This window comes from Rhamphochromis longiceps, linkage group LG12 (genome assembly GCF_057381845.1).
Source record: "Rhamphochromis longiceps isolate RC_006_pf linkage group LG12, R_longiceps_female_GT1.1, whole genome shotgun sequence".
Taxonomy (NCBI): Eukaryota; Metazoa; Chordata; class Actinopteri; order Cichliformes; family Cichlidae; genus Rhamphochromis; species Rhamphochromis longiceps.
Genome location: NC_140568.1, coordinates 24120227 through 24141207, shown reverse-complemented (window position 1 = coordinate 24141207; position 20981 = coordinate 24120227). Strand labels below are relative to the sequence as shown.

The window sequence follows — 20981 nt, the reverse complement described above, 5'->3', positions numbered from 1 at the left end:
CTTTTACACTCACAGTGTAGGCAGTAGCGCTACCGCAGGTCATTCTTTCCAGCAGCTGTCGGACTCTATAATGCAGTAAAAAGTAAAAAGTAATGCCAACCCCAATGTTTAGTGGAGGATTCTCTGCATTCTTTTCCATCATGCTACACTCTGGAACACACACCCCAACTTTTTTTTATAGCCCATCCTCGGGCATTCTGTTTAATATATCGAGATTGGGGTTTCCCAAAGTTCTCATGGGCAGATCTCCTAAGACCCTCCTGAGCAGTAGGGACCGATTAGTGAGAGGGGGGATAGTGAACTGATCCTGGCTGTGCCGTGCTCCATAAAAGCAACCACTGATCCGAGACTGTTGCTATATCATGTGTGGCTGTAGTCTGTTTCTGGGATGCTACCTCCTGTTGCATAGTTATCTGATGGTAGAAAAGTGCAGAAGCGCAGATGATTGCGATGAACCACTCTGACAGGACCATCCTTACCTTCCGGCCAAATTCTGTAAACTGAATTTGTAGGGCTTGGGTGACTGGCAATGATTTGGATCTTTTCCTCCCAATGTGCTGCCAGTTTACCTTGTCTCTTCTTGTTTTATAGACTAAAACACTCTCCTGGGAGCAATGGAGCTGCTCTAGCTCGAACATCATACCTGTCCTTCATCCGGCTTGCAGCCTTCTCCACTGTTCTTCTCCACCATGCTAAACTCTGCAACATATTTACAAACAAAGGTAGTTTCATCTATGAGGTAATGTAATATCACTTTCATTCCTTGGTGTAATACTGAACTGAGATTGTGTTACAGTTATGGATAGTGGGAATGGCATCGTTAGGAATCTTTAACTTGCAGGAGGCTATTTGCTCTGAGTTTGGATGGATGATCTCCCAGATCATTTTGAACAGAGTACTCTCACTGGTTTTACTGTGGCTTTTGGTACCATATTTTTTGCTTAAGTCCCAATTTGAGTCTCGTGTCCTTGGAAGAACAGTTGCAGATTTAGGCAAAAACTGATTTCACCTGTCAAAAACAAACTAAATTAATAAATGTAACAATATTTGGTAACTCAAGCAGCTGCTACTTTACCTTGAGAACAAACTCCTCTGTTAATGGAAGAAGACATTTGAATGTTTTCCTTGGAGGGGCCACTCTTCTTTTAGTTTACTAGATTAACATAATACCTCATGGAAATGCAGAAGAAAGGTGTATCAGGTAACTGTTTTTTATATTGTACTATTTTTATATGGTATATTATTCAATTTTATCTGAAATATATTTTAAAATGAAATGTATACATTTCATTTTAAAAGTTACAACACACTTTTAGATTTTGTTTTTTGTTTTTCTTGTATTTTAAAAGGCCATCACCAGTCCTGGAGATCTTTGCTTCAACCCTGTAGACAATTTCTCCATGTTTCCCCTGGAAGGATGAAAGCATGTTCCTGTGAAACAGAGCAGAGGAGAATATAGATATTTACAAAAAACAATCTATGACACGATATTAAAGCTGGTATGTAGAAATTCCCCCTTGCTCCTAAAAGTTTGGACCCCTCTGGGAAGTGAAGTAGCTGCAAGAGAATTTGTTTTATCTTTCCCTGTAGAGACCTTAAAAAAGCACCTTGCCCAAACTGGACTGATATATTTATGATTTACTGCTGATTATTTAAGTCAGTTTGTGTTCTCAAATGTACGTTTGCTTTTTAACCCCTTCAGTCTCCCTTTTATTCATCTTTTCTTTTCTATGCATCATTTCAGAGTTATTGCAATAGTTCAAATGTCTTTTAATTATAATGTACGTGCCAGTAACTGCAACATTAGTCAACATTCAAAACACACTTATTAGTTCTACACAGAGTTCCCAATGTCAATAAGTACTTTCCCTCTAATATTTCTTTAAATATTGTTGTCTCTGCACATCGCAAGTGTTTTAAATACAAAACTGGTCTATTTTTATTCACATTTTTTAAAGATTACACTCTAGCCAGAACACCATGGCTTCAAACTAATACCTTTAATGTCAGAACAACAAAACTGTCCAAGTTTTAAATGAGTAAAACTTTCTACCATCGCCCTTTTCTTTAAGTATTTCTTCACTTTGAAATATCTCCTTTAACCCTTTAAGACCTACCATAGAACCAAGTCCGCCAGAGCTTATAGTATATTTTTACATGCTGTGGAGCCATTTTTTGGAGCATTTCAAGTTGCTATACATCAATACAACCATTATAGCCCAAATTTTAATAATATGTCTGCATTAAGTGCATAGTAATTACATAAATTGCAAAAAAGTGCAATAAACTACAAAAAAATTGAAAATCGTTTTTGATTTTTTAACATATATTTCTAGTTAGAGAAATTTAAGAGGCTTATCCCTCAAAACTGTAAATACAAAAAAGTTGCACAAACTAGTTTCCCACCAAAGGAAATTTATTTTAAGTGTCTTCATAGTTTTATTTTTGAGATACACCAATTTTCATATACTGCAGGAAAAACGAAAAAATATATTATAGTACAAATTTGCAAAATAACAGCATATGCATCAATATAAAATATTTCCAGCAGTGCAATATGAGTCCTCAGCATCCCAGAAACGACACAGAAAGTCATAAAGTCAAACATAACTTTTAAAAACACAAGTATAGGCTCATAAGGCCACGATGGTAAAAAACTACATTTCCGCAAAATGACGTCACTTCCGGTTTAGGGCAGGTCATGCGGTCACGTGATAGTTCACGCCAGAGGTGGGACCAAGTCATTGTTTTGCAAGTCTCAAGTAAGTCTCAAGTCTTTATCCTCAAGTCTCAAGTCAAGTCTCAAGTAATGTCAGGCAAGTCAGAGTCGAGTCTCAAGTCACTGGTGTAAAAGTCCGAGTAAAGTCACAAGTCTGAAATTTTGAATTTCAAGTCCTTTCGAGTCTTTAAAAAAAAACAACGAAAAAATAATGTTGCAGTTATGCTAAATGTAAATATTAGACCATGTAATTTTTAAATCTGTGTTTTTCTCAACACATGACAAAATAGTGAACTTAGAAAATATACACAAATTGTGAAATTGCACCTCTTTAAAATGCAGCTCAATTAAACTTAGCTCCAAGAATAATTTTCACCGACAGTTCTGAGATAAGCTGCATGTTATTCTTGGATGCGGTTGTAGGACCGGCTTTAAAATCACATGACAAAAATATCATACATATTAAAAAAAACTGCATCACCAACGTAGCCTGGACAACATTTGCTAGTTAGATGAAGTCAGCTATCTCATCGTAGCATATTTATATGCATATTTATAATTATACGGTTCTTGGAGTGAGTGCATACACTCATGAAGTTTAGTAACTTCAGGTCACTGCAACAAGCCCAGGTACAGTTTACCGCCGGATGGGTACAGGACCTTGAAATGCACCGTGTAGAACGAAAGACCATCGTACCTATCATAAGTTTACCAGTCTCACAAATCGTCTTCATAAATACACATTCGTTAACCGTTTATTAATATAACCTTTGAGCTCAAGGGTAATTAATTAGTAGTGGAAATAATTTCTGGTACGCGTTACAGAAATGTAGCAGTGACAATAATACTGTATGCTGTAATCGTACTGGGCAATTAGTGATACAAAAAACCTGTTTTATCCTGTGAATAAAAGTATATGTTTTTGTCAATGTACCATAATAACAGAAGCGAAACGCAATATTGTGTCAGGACAATTTACTATTTATGCACAATAAATAAAGGAGCATAGCGCGACAATTTCTGTTCAGCACCAGACTTGCTTGTAACCTATATCACCAATTATGTTATGAAAATGACGCATTAACTACTAAAAAACACTGACCTTCGTGTAAATGCTTGGAGCAGACTAACATGTGAGCTGGAGTGTTCTGGGACGTTATATTTGGTCTTTGAATGGCTGCAATCCAGGCCATCCGTCGCGTCTTTGTTACTTCGGAAACATGGCTTGAACAATTTCTCTTCAACGACGTAATCCGATAACAACCGATCTCTTTACCCGTCGGCTTCCCGTGGCTGTCATGCGACCGGCTATTGCAGTTAATAATACAACAGCTTCTTGACATTTTTGTGTTTCTTTTTATCGCTGTGTGACTGATTTCAATTGAAAGCCTGCGTGCGCTAGTACCTCTTGCCACGAGTTCCCAGAATCCTTTGCGGTTTTACCCCTGAATGACGTCACATTTTCAATCTCTATATAATATGTATGTTAAATTTTATATTTGGGGTGAAATATCAAGTCTTTTCAAGTAAACCGGTTCAAGTCCAATTCAAGTCCCAGGTCATTGGTCTAAAAGTCCAAGTCAAGTCACAAGTCTTAGAACATTTTTTCAAGTCAAGTCTAAAGTCATAAAATTAATGACTCGAGTCTGACTCGAGTCCAAAAAAAATTATTGCGCTAGCTTACGTGGTTGCAGTGCTACCGGGATTTAAAAATAGTTACGCAAAATGGAACGTGTCCGCTCCGACCAGCTTTAAAGGGTTAACAGCTGGAGGAGTACAAAGATGTACAAATGTGAGAATGTTGCATCCCTGAATAAGTTGGAAGTCAGAAATGGTCTGCCCTGAGACTGGTTAGTAATCCAATATAGCAGCACTGAACATAAACAGCAGTTAAACTGTAAACTTTGACCTACACTGCTGCTGTTGTGTATTTTTAACATACTGTGGCGAGCTCAGACAAGGAGGAGACAGAGGTTTTGTTTGGTCTTGCTTCCCGTCAGCTAGCCAGGGAGCACAGCCGTTTATTATCATTCGGCAAACGAGCACACATACTAACACCACCGCTCGGTGCAGCTCTAGCGCAACAACAACAACAAAAAAAGGCACTCTCCCACCAGGAAACACACAGTCGTAGAGAGAGCGCGTCACCTGTAACCATGGCAACATAACAACAGAACATAACTGTAAAAACAAAACCCCGAACAGCCCTGACCCGCTGCATAGCCCCCACCTAAGGAGTCAGTCGTCCCCGACAACCCCATTACCCCACACAAAGTCCTGCAAATGTCCAGGTGTCTTCTTCTGGCGCACCGGCCGATCTCGACCGGCGAGGGAAAAGTCACTCGGATCAGAACATGAGGTGCCACCAGCATCCCCTGCCCCGGCGTCTGCTGGAGCGAGTGGTCGGTACTGCGAGGGCCTGTCCTGGTGCAACACCACCATGCGCCCCGGGCCCGGCATGCGGATACGGTACACCACTTCTGTTAGCCGCTCCACGACCTCCGCTGGCCCTTGCCAGTGACTGCAGAGTTTGGGGGACACCCCTCTCTTGCGAACTGGGCAGTACACCCAAACCTTGTCGCCAGGCACAAAAACCCCCCTCGGCACTTGGTGTCGTAGGCTATTTTCTGTCGTACTCCGGCACTGGCCTGGGCCTGGCAGGTGTAGTCATGAACCACCTGCAGCCGCTCCCTCAGCTTCCTGTAGTAATCCATCTCTGGCCCACCGTCAATCTCCGGACCTGAACACCAGATCCACAGGTGTCCGGAGCTCCTGTCCAAACATCAAAGCGGCAGGTGTGCACTGGCTGGACTCCTGAACCGCAGTCCGATACGACCAAAGGACCAGGGGCAGGTGTCGGTCCCAATCCCGCAGGTGGCGGCTGGTGAGAATAGCGAGCTGGGTGGCCAGCGTGCGGTTAAAGTGCTCGACCAAGCCGTCGCTTTGCAGGTGGAGCGGTGTGGTTCTTGTCTTCTCCACCCCCAGCTGCCGACAGATCTCCCCAAAGACCTTCGAAGTTACGCCCCTGGTCACTGTGGAGCTCAGCCGGGACCCCAAAACAGGTGAGCATCTCCTCCACCAGTTTCTCCGCCGTCGTCGTTGCACTCTGGTCCGGCACCGCGTAGGCCTCTGGCCACTTTGTGAAATAGTCCATAGCCACCAACACATACCGGTTCCCTGACTCAGTAACGGGGAAAGGCCCTAGGACATCCACTCCCACTCACTCCATCTGGGCCCCCACCAGGTACTGCTGAAAGGGGGGCAGTGGAGCGTTGAGTTGGGATCTTCTGTGCCGTGCAGGTGTCACAGCAGTGCACATGAAGTTCCACATCCCGTCGACAGCCAGGCCAGTATAGCCGCCCACTGAGACGGCGGAGAGTTTTGGCATTACCATAGTGGCAGGCCCCCACCGAGCCGTGGACAAGCTCGAGCACCTGCGACCACAGCAACCAAGGCACCAACAGCTGCAGGAGATCTCTGCCCTGATCGGGAGCCTGCCATCTCCGGTACAGGAGGCCGTCGTGGGTCTCCAGGTTGTTGTACTGGGAGTAGTAGGCCTTCACTTCGGGCCCCTGTCCCGACGCCCCCGTCCAGTCTGGGCGTTGCTCCGTCTCCAGCCAGGGCCCCACCTGAACCAACGTTGTGTCGGCCTCCTGCTCCCGCTTCAGCTGCTGCTGGCTGTGGCCTGAGCAGTAGCCACCCCCAGTGCCTCCTGGGCAGTTTCGGCAGCTCCCGCCGCGTCACGCAGTAGTTCCTCTCGGCTCTCCCCAGAGCACGGCTGAAGTATGCCACCACTTGTTCTCCGGCCTCGTCCTGCTGGGAAAGGACCGCCCCGACTCCTACATTGCTAGCGTCAGTGTCCACAATGAAAGGTTGCCGGGCGTCGAGGTCGGCCTGGACTGGAGCTCTAGTGAGGGCCTCCTTCAGCTGTTCAAAAGCCGCAGCGCAGACATCACCCCAGCCAAACAGCTGGCCCTTGTCAGTCAGGCGGTGGAGGGGGCTGGCTATCGTCGCGAACCTCTTGATGAACCGACGGTAGTAGGAGGCTAGGCCCAGGAAGTTCCGCAGTTCTTTGATGTTCGAGGGAGTCGGCCAGTCCCAGACCGCAGCCGCCTTTGCGGGGTCGGTGGCGATACCTTGGGCGCTGATCACATGGCCCAAGAACGTGGTCTCTCTTGTCAACAGCCGGCACTTCGCAGGGTTGAGCCGCAGCCCAGCTCGTCGGATGGCACTGAAGACCTCGCTCAGGTGAGACAGTGCACCAACAGGTCATCCAGGTACACAACACAGCAGCTACGAGGGATGTTCACAAGCACCCTCTCCATCAGCCTCTCAAACGTCGCTGGCATATTGCAGAGCCCAAATGGCATGACCCTGAACTGCCACAGCCCCTGTCCAATGGTGAATGCAGTCTTAGGCCTTGCTTCGGGGGCTAGCTCCACCTGCCAGTAACCGCTGCGTAGGTCGAGGGAGCTGAACCAGCTGGAGCCAGTAATGTAATCCAGGGCCTCGTCGATCCGTGGAAGCGGGTACGAGTCCTTCTTGGTGACTGCATCGAGACGGCGAAAATCCACGCAGAACCTCGGGCTGCCATCCTTCTTTCCCACCAGGACCACGGGTGCCGCCCATGGGCTGTTGGACGGCTCGATCACCCCAGCCGCAGCCATCTCACGGATCTTTTCCTCCGCCACCTGCCATTTTGAGAGGGGCAGCCAGTGTGGGCGCAGACGGATGGGTTGAGCAGAGCCGGTGTCGATGGTGTGCTGGACCAGCCCCGTCTGCCTGCAATCTTTGTCACTGGCGGCAAAGGTGTCCACATTCTCGTCCAGGAGGCCCCTTAACCGCTGGCACTGGTCAACGTTGAGACCTACGCTGCTGCGCTGCCACTGGTCATCAACAGCCTCGGTTGTCTCGGCCGAGGGAGATTTGTCAGACTGAGAGGCTGGGGATGAGGTGAGTAGAAATGACCCAGAGCCACCGACACCCGAAATCTGCTGAGCGGCAGCTGCCTGATGCCTGTCTTGTCTGTCTCTGGTCCCCTCCGCTCCCTGCTTTTGACCGCACTGAAGGGCAAGAGTCTCTGTGCCAAGAGTGATAACCTGCTTTGCGGTGTCAACGCAGCCCCCCCAGCGGGTCAGCAGATCAAGGCCGATGATGCACTGGTCTTGAATGTCAGCAAGCCACAAGTCGTGCACCAGCTCCAGATCCTTCACTCGGATCCGCAACGGTTTCTTCCCCCGCATGTCAGTTCTCTCCCCCGTCACTGTCATCAGCTGGGTGTCGGTGGGTGACCAACCCTTCACAAGCGGCCCGGACGTTCCAGGGAGCACACCAGGTCGTATTAGGGAAATGGTAGACCCCGTGTCCACCAGGGCCTGGCATGGCTGGTCCTCAACACAGCAGGTCAGGTAGAGTCCCTTGAGGTGCCCGACTTGACCCACCACCGTGCATCGTCCTTGGAGGGGGGCAGGAAGCTGGAGCGGTGGTCCCCTCGCTACACCGCTCCCACCCCGTTTCCCTGAGGCTGCGTAGTTCTGGTCTTCGGGGCGGGTGCTGGGCAGTCACGCGCCACGTGGCCGGACACATCGCACCGGTAGCAGCGGTTGGTCGGTCGACAAGGACGCCTCCGGGGCACCGAGGGCTGCAGCTGGCATATTTCCGCGACCTCCCCATCGCAGTCTCTGATTTGAGGGTGGTTTGGGGGGGGCAAGTGCTGGTTAGGTCACGAGGTGAGCGCAAGCTCCTTGACCTAGCCCTTTCAGCCAGGGCTAGGTCAAGGAGTACCTACAGTGCATCTCCTTCAAATGCTAGCGCTAGGTGTGTAGCAGCCTCTTCGTCGCTCCAGCCACTATGCCTTGCGGCTAGCCAGATTTGTGAGAGGTAGGGCTCTAGCGGGGTTAGCTCGTTGTATTTCGGTACCTTAGCTGGCATTGTAGGCATAACTGTTGGGGGCTAGGTGTGTTGGTCGACAGAGGCAGCCCATGAAGCATTGCCGTAGTGTCTGTCGCGATGGGCCGCCGCCGCGGTGCGCTCGCGCCGTCGGGACCCGTCGGGGGACTTACATGGCCGCTCGCCTCCTCTCTCTTCAATCGCCAGCTTCCCAAGCAGCGAATGCTCTCGTCAACGGCTTGCTCCAGCCTCCGAATGTGTGTGATCTGGACACAAGCGATGGAGGCACAACTTGTAGAACTTTGGAAAGCTCATCCGAGCCTTTTTGATATGGCCTCACAAAATTATCACAACCACAACAACCGTGAAAATAGTTGGATTTACATTGTTGCTCAATCACAGCTGCTTTATCAATGTTTTTCGTTAGCAATTTAGCAACATGGTGACAGTGGCAGAGAAAAGGACATTAAAGAAACTGCTGGACATTATGAACAATGCTGGGCATCCTCTGCACACGGCCATAAACAATCAGAAGAGTCTGTTCAGTGACAGGTTGCTTCTCCCCAAGACAAGAACTAACAGACTTAAAAACTCCTTTGTCCCACACGCCATCAAACTGTTTAACTCCTCTCTGGAGGGGAGAGGGAGGGGAAACAGGAGGACAAAGGAGGGGGGAACAACTAAGCTGTAGTGCCTCTTCACCTCACTGTACAATACCTTGTGCAATACTTTTTGTAAATAGTCAACAGTGCAATAGACTCAATACTTGAAATGTGCAATTCACTTGTATTTTTATTTTTTATTCCTATTTATTCTATTTATCCCCTTTGTATATTTTATTTATATTTGTCTCTGTATTTATATATGTGTGTGTGTGTGTGTGTATATATATATATATATATATATATATATATATATATATATATATATATAAAAAACAATTCTGTAACTGTAACTTCGGTCGTTGCTGTGCTTTTTGGAAGTCGAATTTCCCAGAGGAACCCACCCGAGGGATTAATAAAGTTCTATCTTATCTTATCTTATCTTATCTTAACATTGATGGTGGTGTGCGTGTCTGTGTGAGTGAAGGACAGAGAGGGAGAGCGAGCGACAGATTTTCTGTTATAACCTTCATTTTATGGACGTACAGTGTGAGCACTCAGGTTGCATCAGAGCATCGGGCCGTATAGTGTGAGACCCTGCATCGTGACCTACGAACTTCTAACCCCTGCGAGTCAATCGTACAGTTTGAGCAGGAGTTGAATCGCGTGACAGAAAAAATTGCACAGTGTATGCCCAGCTTAAGCCATACATTTTTTTAAACTAAAATAAGTATCGCAAGCACAATAACTGTGCCTGTGATACTAACATGGCTCCACCTTGCCAAGAACCCAGACAGATCTTGTATTTCCTTGTTTTGTTTTTTCTGAAAAACGCTAACTCAAAAGGTTCTGACATCTGAGTTCAGAGGCCTCTGGACACATATTTATTTGTCATTACTACTGTTATATTAATTTGACAACCTTGTTTAACCAATGCAGCTTTCATAGTTCTGACATAATGCAAGAACTGCAGCTGCTTTGTGGTTTATTGACACCTGCAGACCTATTTGATCTGAAAACAAGGCAAAAGTCACAACCACTTAATCACATCATGGTTAAGTGAACTGTGCTACATGTAAGAAAGAATTTGAAATGACACATATTTGGACCGTTGTCTGGCATTTATGTATGAAAACAGGTCATATAACTCTAGTGTTAAAAAACTTACCAAGTATTAATGCCCTACATTGACAATATGTACCATGGAGTACATAAAAGCATCGTTTTTGAGTGCTTTATTTGCGGATTTGATTTTGGAAATGGTATGCAATACAAACGAAATGTTTTGTATATATAAGTGGTGAAAAGTAACTTGCTGTCTTATTTTCATCACATTATAATTCAGCTCTAATAAATGGTAAATGACCTGTATTTGTATAGCGCTTTACTTAGTCCCTAAGGACCCCAAAGCACTTTACACTACATTCAGTCATCTACCCATTCACACACTGGTGATGGCAAGCCACAGCTGCCCTGGGGCTCACTGACAGAGCCGAGGCTGCCGGACACTGGCACCACTGGGCCCTGTCGGAGCCAGGGCTCAAACCGGGAGCCTTCCGATTACAAACTGAACTGCCAACTCTTGAGCCACGATCGCCCCACTGACATAATAAATGTCAGTGGGAATTATACTTTATGCTTCTGTAAATTTAAATGAAAGCTTTGGTATTTTATAAAAATGTAAAAAAAAATATGAATGAATTTTTAGTTTTCTTAAACTGTCCCATGCTTTATACTAGAAGATTAAAAAAAAAGTGTCACTTTTCATGTACTTCACTCTACTTTACATGATAACTACTTTTCATGATACTGCCTAAGGAAAGTATGTGTTAAGGGTGGTGAGTTAGTGAACCCAGACGCGGACCTCTCGTTAAAGTTGAACAGTGTCTTTATTTACAGTGAAGCCAATCGACAGTTATCCACAGTGCAAGTCCCTTCAGTGCTCCTCTCCCCGTCTGCCCTCGGGTGTCCACACAACTCCCGTGAATCAGTGACGTCTCTCCTTCCGTCTCTCCGTCTCATCCGCTTCCCGAGAAAAGGCAAAACAGACACGGTTAGCCTCCCTCCGCTACCAACCACTTGTTTTACCCTTGCTGAGCTCGAGTCACTACCAGGCTTGGTGCAATACTCCAGCGCTGTCTGTCACCCAGCCACACCATTAAATAGCTCTGCCAACGACGGTGGATGATGTTGGAATCAGTCGCAGGTGGGACAGCTCAGAGTGGCAGCACTTCCGGGTCGGAGATCTCCCGTTGCTACGCGACCGCGTAACAATCGCAGCGGGGCCGGAGAGGAAAGACAGAGCGAGAGAGAGAACAAACACACACATACACACAGGTCGCCGGTCGGGGCACCGTCAGACCTGACAGTATGTGTAAGATAAATAGAATTCGTCCGAGCACAGATTCCTGTGGAACTAACCAATTACAGGGAGTGCAGAATTATTAGGCAAATGAGTATTTGGTCCACATCATCCTCTTCATGCATGTTGTCTAACTCCAAGCTGTATAGGCTCGAAAGCCTACTACCAATTAAGCATATTAGGTGATGTGCATCTCTGTAATGAGAAGGGGTGTGGTCTAATGACATCAACACCCTATATCAGGTGTGCATAATTATTAGGCAACGTCCTTTCCTTTGGCAAAATGGGTCAAAAGAAGGACTTGACAGGCTCAGAAAAGTCAAAAATAGTGAGATATCTTGCAGAGGGATGCAGCAGTCTCAAAATTGCAAAGCTTCTGAAGCGTGATCATCGAACAATCAAGCGTTTCATTCAAAATAGTCAACAGGGTCGCAAGTAGCGTGTGGAAAAACCAAGGCGCCAAATAACTGCCCATGAACTGAGAAAAGTCAAGCGTGCAGCTGCCAAGATGCCACTTGCCACCAGTTTGGCCATATTTCAGAGCTGCAACATCACTGGAGTGCCCAAGAGCACAAGGTGTGCAATACTCAGAGACATGGCCAAGGTAAGAAAGGCTGAAAGACAACCACCACTGAACAAGACACACAAGCTGAAACGTCAAGACTGGGCCAAGAAATATCTCAAGACTGATTTTTCTAAGGTTTTATGCACTGATGAAATGAGAGTGAGTCTTGATGGGCCAGATGGATGGGCCCGTGGCTGGATTGGTAAAGGGCAGAGAGCTCCAGTCAGACTCAGATGCCAGCAAGGTGGAGGTGGAGTACTGGTTTGGGCTGGTATCATCAAAGATGAGCTTGTGGGGCCTTTTCGGGTTGAGGATGGAGTCAAGCTCAACTCCCAGTCCTACTGCCAGTTTCTGGAAGACACCTTCTTCAAGCAGTGGTACAGGAAGAAGTCTGCATCCTTCAAGAAAAACATGATTTTCATGCAGGACAATGCTCCATCACACGCGTCCAAGTACTCCACAGCGTGGCTGGCAAGAAAGGGTATAAAAGAAGAAAAACTAATGACATGGCCTCCTTGTTCACCTGATCTGAACCCCATTGAGAACCTGTGGTCCATCATCAAATGTGAGATTTACAAGGAGGGAAAACAGTACACCTCTCTGAACAGTGTCTGGGAGGCTGTGGTTGCTGCTGCACGCAATGTTGATGGTGAACAGATCAAAACACTGACAGAATCCATGGATGGCAGGCTTTTGAGTGTCCTTGCAAAGAAAGGTGGCTATATTGGTCGCTGATTTGTTTTTGTTTTGTTTTTGAATGTCAGAAATGTATATTTGTGAATGTGGAGATGTTATATTGGTTTCACTGGTAAAAATAAATAATTGAAATGGGTATATATTTGTTTTTTGTTAAGTTGCCTAATAATTATGCACAGTAATAGTCACCTGCACACACAGATATCCCCCTAAAATAGCTAAAACTAAAAACTACTTCCAAAAACATTCAGCTTTGATATTAATGAGTTTTTTGGGTTCATTGAGAACATGGTTGTTGTTCAATAATAAAATCATTCCTCAAAAATACAACTTGCCTAATAATTCTGCACTCCCTGTATGTCTTCAACAGTTTGCTGTTAAGAAGTAGAGTTAACAGTATTTCAGCAACGTTTAGGATTCATTTTCATGATTCCGATGGATTAAGCATTATTTATGTTTTTGTTTGTTTAAAACTTCAGGCTGTCTCTTGGGACCTAGTACAGAATATTTTTTCACTGCCCAAAATCTGTCAGTAATGGTTTGGCTTTACATAATGATCTTAACCAAGAGGAAGAGAGAGCAACACATCATCAAAAAGCAGCTGCAGCAGGTAGTGTGGTTGAACTTTTATTGATTTATTTATTTCAAAATAACAGATGGTATAGGTATATGTATTTGGCTGGTTCTGAAATCATACCACCATGTCTTTGTATGTCTGACCGCACTAAGAAACATAAAGGTCATGACCATAGGTGAGAGTGGAGATATAAATCGGCCAGTAAATCTAGAGCCTCGCTTTTACGCTCTGCTTTTTCTTTCTTTTTCTTTTTCTCTTCTCTTTGATCTCTCCCCTCCCTCTTCCCTCTCCCCTCTACCTTCAGCTAAGGATCATGGCCTCAGACTCGGAAGTGCTAATTCTCACACTGGAATGGCTGCGAACCACCTTGCGAGCTGGGGGCCACCACTTGATAAACAGAACCACATCATCTGTGAAATACAGAGACAAGATTCTGAGACTACCCAAGTTGCTGTCAAGTGGCCTTTTGCCACTTGCCGACTATATCTAGTCTAGGCTTAATTATTCTTTCAAAATGTATAATCACCTCCTGCTGTTCTGATACTACTTCACTTGTCTCTGTATAGAATTGAACATTTTAAGATAAAATCAGGTTTACAAAAATCGAGTTTCAAAATAAAAAGTAGATAAATAACATGATTAAAAAAATAAGCAAAGATTACAATGATGACTAAAAAAGTTATTTAAGAAGAAAGAAAGAAAAGTATAAAACCCTTGGGATAAATTTGTGAAAGAAGAAAATATAATAATAAAATTATAATGAATGAGATAAAAATACATATACATACATATGCTTTATTAGAGGTGATTGACGACTGCAACTTAGCTATACAGTGTTCCCTTGTTTATCATGGGAGTTACATTCTAAAAATAACTAAATAATAAGTGAAATCCGAAAAGTAGCAAACTTTATTTTTATAGATGTTTTAAGGCTGTAAAATCCCTCACTACACGCTTTATACACTTTTCTCAGACAGGCATGAACATCTTCACACCTTTTTTCTCCTGTTTAAACCCCCTCAAAGTTCAAATCTTCGTAGAAAAATAAGCCTGGTATTATAAAATGAAACCAAAGAATTGTTTTGTGCTCTTGTTTCAACACCCACCTAAGCCACACACATGCTTTTGTATCTCACTTCTAATTTTCAGAACTTTCACTACCCTGTTTAACAGGTACCTGGCCCTTATTGTTAATCTTTAGCCTATTCACTTAATCCAGTTCAACTTGCACAATCACTCATTCTAATGCTGGTAAATGGAAGTAGATAATGGAGATGGTTCTCCCTGCAGAATAGCTGGTTGCTGCATTGAATCCACTGTGAAAGCTGGAGCTGAGAGCCCCAGTGAAGTAGCACCTTGAGGCAACTGGTTATAATTGCCTCCTTTTATGTCATCATCCTGAGGGGGATCGGGGATGGGGTATTGGCAAGCACCCGAGGCTGTAGGTACAGCATGTACATTGTAACTGGTGGCCTTGGCTGCCCCACCCTCCCCCACAGATTGTCCTAAAGCCTCATCGGGCCATATGGAAGCAAGTCTGGAAGGAAGGATGACCAGTGGAAACGTCACTTCTGGGTCAAAGGCAAAACTAATGTCCAGATACACCTGGGAAACAGTCAGAAATGGAAAAAAGAAATGTTTAAATAAAGATTGTTATCCGTTATATAGTTATAAAGATACTGAGTTAAGACACATATTTCCTGTTACTTATTTACCCATGATCGTTTACAAATGAAGGAGTTTCATTGCTAAGATATCATGATATCACTATGAAATTGTTTCATACCTTGACATAATATTCAACTGAAATAATATCACAGTTATGGAGAGTGGGGGCAATGTCACCAGGAATCTTAATTTTGCAGGACACAGTTTGCTCTGAGTTTGGACTGATAGTGTCCCCGACCATTTTGCACAGAGTCTTGAAGGTGGGATTAGTATGTTTCTTGCAGCTGTACACTATTTTCTGTTGAAGTTTGAATTTGGGTCTCATTTCCTTGGAAGAGGAGTTGCATATTTTGGCAACAACAGATAAAGTTTCTCCTGTCAAAAACAAATCATAGAAATAAACTGCATTTTTTAAAAATCTATCAGCATTTGTCTTTTCATGTTGCAGATATTTTACCTGGAGAACAAACACCTCTATTAATAGTGGCAGACATCTGGACCTGTCCCCTGGAGCGACCACCCATGTTTTTACTCACTGAACCAGATTGTGGATCCTGTAATAGAACATGCAGATAAAGATTTCCCCAGGGCAACTTAATTCCTCAAATGACCAAATTGCAGAATAATCTACTTCCTTTTTTTTGTAAACTTAAGACCAAATTCTGGTAAACATCATAAACACAGAACTCCCTGTGTTACAACTGGCGACTCCTAATGAAACATATGAAACTGTAACAGGACATTCAGGTTTTTAAATCATATAAGATTTTGTCTTATATATTTTTCATTTAGCATTTACAACACACGCTCTAAATATTTATAACATATATCAAAGCAGTGTTTACCATCATTTGGACAGTGTGTGGACTGGACCTGGACATAAACTTGATCTCTTTTTGTGCATCAGAGGACCAATGCCAGCTCCTAGCTATCTTTGCTTCCATGATGTAGGAAATTCTTCCGTTTTTCCCCTGGAAGGATGAAGGCATGTCACTGTAACAAAAAAATAAAATAAAAACAGTGGAGATTGTATTAAAATAATGTCATAACTATGCAAAAGGAAACTGTTATAACACAGTATTAATCTTTGAGGCTAGACATCTCCACTTACCAGTCTGGAAGTTTAAATGCGAAGAATAAACTGTTGACCCCCTGGGGAAGTACAGTGCCTGCAAGACAAGGTTGCTTAACTTTTCCTACACAGAGCAAGAGTGATATATTTACGATTTACTACTTTTCATTTAATTCAGACCATCAAAATGTGCTGTTTACTTCATGTCTGGTACACCGTTGAATCGGTTACTTCTTTCTATTGTCCATCACTTTTGTGATCATGATCACATCATGACTTATGTCATTGCTTTAATAGATATAGATAATAGTTTTTGTTTGTTTTTTTTAATCTGTCAATAACTACAAAAGACTATTAACTTAAATTTTAAAAAAATTGCACACTTTTTCAAAAACTATCAACTTCACAAACAACTCTTTTTTTTAAAGTAAGATTTCTTTAAAAAAAAAAAATCTTATAATTCCCACATTGCGTTTATCATTGTTACCATTACACGTTATCCGCTGCTTCACTCCAAAGCTTCAAAATTCCCATCCGACACATTTAATTTCAAAATAACTCTGAGTTTAAAATACTTAAACCACTTACCTTTAGGATTTTTTTCAACTACATAGCTCTTCACTTTGAAATATCTCCTCTGCGCAAAGTATTTTGTGTCGCCGTCTGACCACTGCGCGAAAGCGTCTCCTTTGATTTTCAGAGAAACGCTCTTGACTTTGACGTCTTTTGTCAGTCTAAAAATCACTGCGCCTACAATAATATCTCCCGGAGAGACAGTATCATCGCCGTTGGTCGCTGTGTAAATCACATTAAAGTCCTTTATCGGAGACATTTTAGATCTGAGTGAAATGATTTGCGTTTCCCGTCACTGATAAACGGATCTGAATGGTGTGATTGGAGGCTCCTCCCTGTGAGTGACACCGTAATTTTGGACTGTAGCCGACACTAAAAGGTTTGGGACATTTATTACATTTATATATGATGATCGGCATAATGAATAACCACAGTTAAGGTGATTGAATGCTGATGAATATCACAATAACTCACAATTTTGTAATTCATATAATTCTCATTTAAATTGTTTATCTGTAACATTTAAAGACTGAACCAGTTAGTGGGGTTTCTGCCAAAATTATAATATAATTATATAATATTTATACAATAAAATATATATTATATTTTTATACATTAATACTGTTGCAGTTAAAGCAGTTGGAAAATAATCAAAGAGTATGTTTAATAGTCAGTAAAACCTTATAATTTTATCATCCTTCCATAGGCAAATTGGTTGTTTCTGTTGTTGGACTGCTTATTCAACAAAGTTGATGAGAACATTATAGAGCTGACAAGAGTTTATATCAGGCTCTGTTGCTTATAAGTCAGAAAATACGCAAATGGGAGGAAATGTTGCACTTTTGTTACACCCATAAAATCAGCAGTTTATGTATTTGTGTGTGGTTTCATTTATTCATCTATTTTCTTTCCTCCTCTTCTTCTTCTTTTTTAATTTTTACATTTGTAGGATGAGGCGTGCTTGTGTGTGGGTTGGCTGTTGAAGTCATACCTCATTTTGAAACTATGACCAAGTGTGTGGTCGGAAACTCCTAACTCTTTTTGTACCTCTGTGTGGTGGGAAACTTGTAGACTGCTCATGCGATGAGATTTCAGAAACTGTTCTTGTTTTGTTTCCTGTGTTAGTGTTTTCTTTTTTTTTTTTCAAGTGGCTCAACAAAGGCTTTCATGAAGTGTAGTACCACTAAAACCAGTTCACAAGTCAGTGATGTCCTATCAGTCACACCCCGTTAAGTTAAAGTAAAAACGTTTTTTATTATTTTTTTTAAAAAAAACAACTTTGCTGTCAAAAACTGTACTTCCACCAAATTCAGTTCTCTCACCCACAGTTGCCTGATCACAAAACAGCTCTTTGAAATAAAAGTTTTGTTGTCAGCTTGTAGGTTAAAGCTTAGATATGTTTCTGGGCTCTAAGGCTACGTGCACACTGCAGGTCTTAATGCTCAATTCCGATTTTTTTGATCAAATCCGATTTTTTTGTCTGCGTGTTCACACTACAAATAAAATGCGACAGCAAACGCGCTCTAGTGTGAACGCTCAAAGCGGCCCGCATGCGCAAAAGAAGACTTCACACACAACGCGCTCTGTTCAGACCCAGAGCAAACTTTGGAGCGTGATATCACGGGGGTGGGTGTGGAAAGGATTTTGGCCCGATCCGCCATTTTGGGGGTCTAGCGCAAGTGAAAAGGGAGCGAAGTCACACACAACAGCCATGGTTCATATTTGCTGTGTGGTCGTCTGCAATGTTTGATCACACGACCGGCAAGAGAATAAGGTTGAAAATGGTTTATCTTTCCATTCTTTCCCAACCTGGAAGCAACATGAGGCAGCTTGTGTATTGGATGTTACCAAACGAAGGCGTCTAGCTTACTCTTCCATCTCCAAATCTGTTGGTGCTCTAGACATTTTCCTTCCAGTAAGCTCTAAATATGTTCATATCAATCTTTATAGCCTATTAGTTTTATTTTCTATGCGCTCTGAGGTCATAGCAAATTAGAACAAACATCCTACTGAGTGATTTTGCAGAACTACCTTCTATTTATAGAGTTGCTAATTATTTGGCATTATTGCAGCAAACCAGCCTATGAAATGGATGAAACATAGTGACTGGGTTCCAGCCCTACACAAGGGACCTGCTTCAAACACACCACCATGCCAATCAGATTACTTCTTCCATGTGAGGGTGAAGAGGTGACCCTCCTGGATAAGATGGTGAAGGTTTGCTGCGTTTTGGTGAACAGTGTGATAATAAAAACAGGGAAAAATGAAACCTGCTCCTGTTAAATATTCTTAAGTATTCTGCTGTTAAAATTGCTGTATTTTTTCAAAAGATACAGTAAATAAAGTAATGTTAGTAGTGGGTGATATCATGTAAACACTCATGATTTTGTGTAAACATTTTGTCATTTGTAAACTATAAATGACATGGATTCTACATTGTAACTGATGTGATGTTCTATAAGGTGGTTTTAATAAAAAAAAAAAAGAGGCAAAAATTAGTTTGTTTCTTTATTCAACTTTTGAACAGTGGTACTCAGTCAGTATATATTCAGTAAATGCAAATTATTTACACGGCAGTGCACTACAGGCACAAATCTAGACCCCTAGATAAAACATTATGGGTCATTCCCACAACCCACAGCTTTACTGTGTTCCAGCAAAGTATCCAATAGCAGTGACAACTCCTCCACAGTAGCAGGTGGGATTTTTCTGTTTTGAGGACGACTCCTTTTACCTGTCAATACGGATGGTCTGTTTATGTTTTGATCGAGAGCCTTTTTTTTGGGCAGCTGAAGAGGAGAAGTCTATCTTATGGCCAACCTCTGGCTGTATCTTGGTCATATTACCCAGCAAAACCCAGTATGCAGGTTCATCTGTAACAGTCCTTGTGCCACGGATCAACACTGTTGCTTCTACATTAAACAGAAGAGCAGCGACATGGCTGCAGGTCTCTGCGACTCCGGCCTTACAGGTGCTGTGGGCTGCTTCACCCTTCCCTGTGATGCTCACAGTGACCCATGGCTGCAATGCTGGTTCATTCAGTCTTTGAGAGTGCAGTACCTGAAACACACACAGACAAAGTTCATTTAAAGACAAGAACTAATGAGCCAAGGCCGACATAAATGTGTTTTATCTACTTTATCATAAATGTAACAAAGTGTTTAGAAAGTTAGCACATACATGTAATTTTTTTATGTATCCATCTATAGAACGCTGCATGTTATATTCTAAATCTGCCTGTTCTCTCTCAGAAACCTGCCTGCAGAAAATGAACCTAAAGTATGTAATGCAAGGATGTCATCACTTTAGAGATGGAGAAAGCATAAAGTGACAATTATGGATCACTTAATATGATAAGGAGATTCTGCAGGTCATTAATCAATGTATAAAACTAAAATAAAATGTATTTTTAGTAACACGGGATACAAACATGGAAGCAAGATGTATAATTAGGATTATTTATAATAAATATGAATAAATTAGTGCAATTTCTTTAACTATAAAGAATAACAATCCTTCAGGACAATGTCACATCAATGCACTGAACTCACTATGTTATCCACCTAACAGCCTCCACATGTTCTCACTGTAATTTCCCCTCATGAATGAATTTATGCTGCACTAATCTGAATGTTTGCAGGGAAATCAAACGCATTTCACACGCAGTACTCAAGCTGACTTACCTTTGTTTGAATGACGACTTGTACGTGCTGACTCCACAGACAAGGTACGAAAATATGTCAGGCTACGTCAATAGCGGTTGGTCTTCAGGGTTTCTACTCCACGGCCGTATTTCATACGGGTCCACATTTCCAATGCACGCTATTTTCTGCAAGTACCGCTGCTTCCCCTCTGGACGCAATCAGTCTCTATACAGTTCATTCTCTTTTGAGCTGCTTTTAAGCATCTTTCTTGTAGTCGTCGTTCCAACACAGTGTGTTTGTTTTGATTCGTAGACCCCGAAAATGGCGCTGCGCTCCCATAATGCATTGCGGCGTGGCGTCAACCCCAAAGCCCTATATTGTTTGACAGATGGCCGTTAATATAAAGACTTCGGACTTTACGTTTCCCAATTTTTGCTTTAAGTTATTTTGTTATTTACATAATAATGTATTTACATAATAATGTAAATAACCTAATAATGATCCTTATTGCTGTTTTAGAGAGGAGCGGTGCTTCAAAGGATAGTTGCAGATTTCTGTCAGAATCTGCAGATTATACAGTACAAATAAAATGTTCACGTTTCTCCAACGATGTC

The 20981-nt window shown here is 42.9% G+C and overlaps 1 protein-coding gene across 1 annotated transcript; it reads right to left on the bottom strand.

The window, feature by feature from the left end:
• Positions 1 to 13454: 13454 nt before the first annotated feature.
• Positions 13455 to 17020, bottom strand: LOC146657289 (arrestin domain-containing protein 3-like). The gene is made up of 6 exons (XM_085426939.1): positions 16739 to 17020; positions 16190 to 16247; positions 15924 to 16071; positions 15536 to 15632; positions 15197 to 15453; positions 13455 to 15015 (listed from the first exon to the last, which is right to left on the bottom strand). The coding sequence occupies exons 1-6, from the start codon at positions 16980 to 16982 to the stop codon at positions 14653 to 14655; spliced, it is 1167 nt and encodes a 388-aa protein (XP_085283065.1). The 5' UTR covers positions 16983 to 17020; the 3' UTR covers positions 13455 to 14652.
• Between the last annotated feature and the right edge of the window lie 3961 nt (positions 17021 to 20981).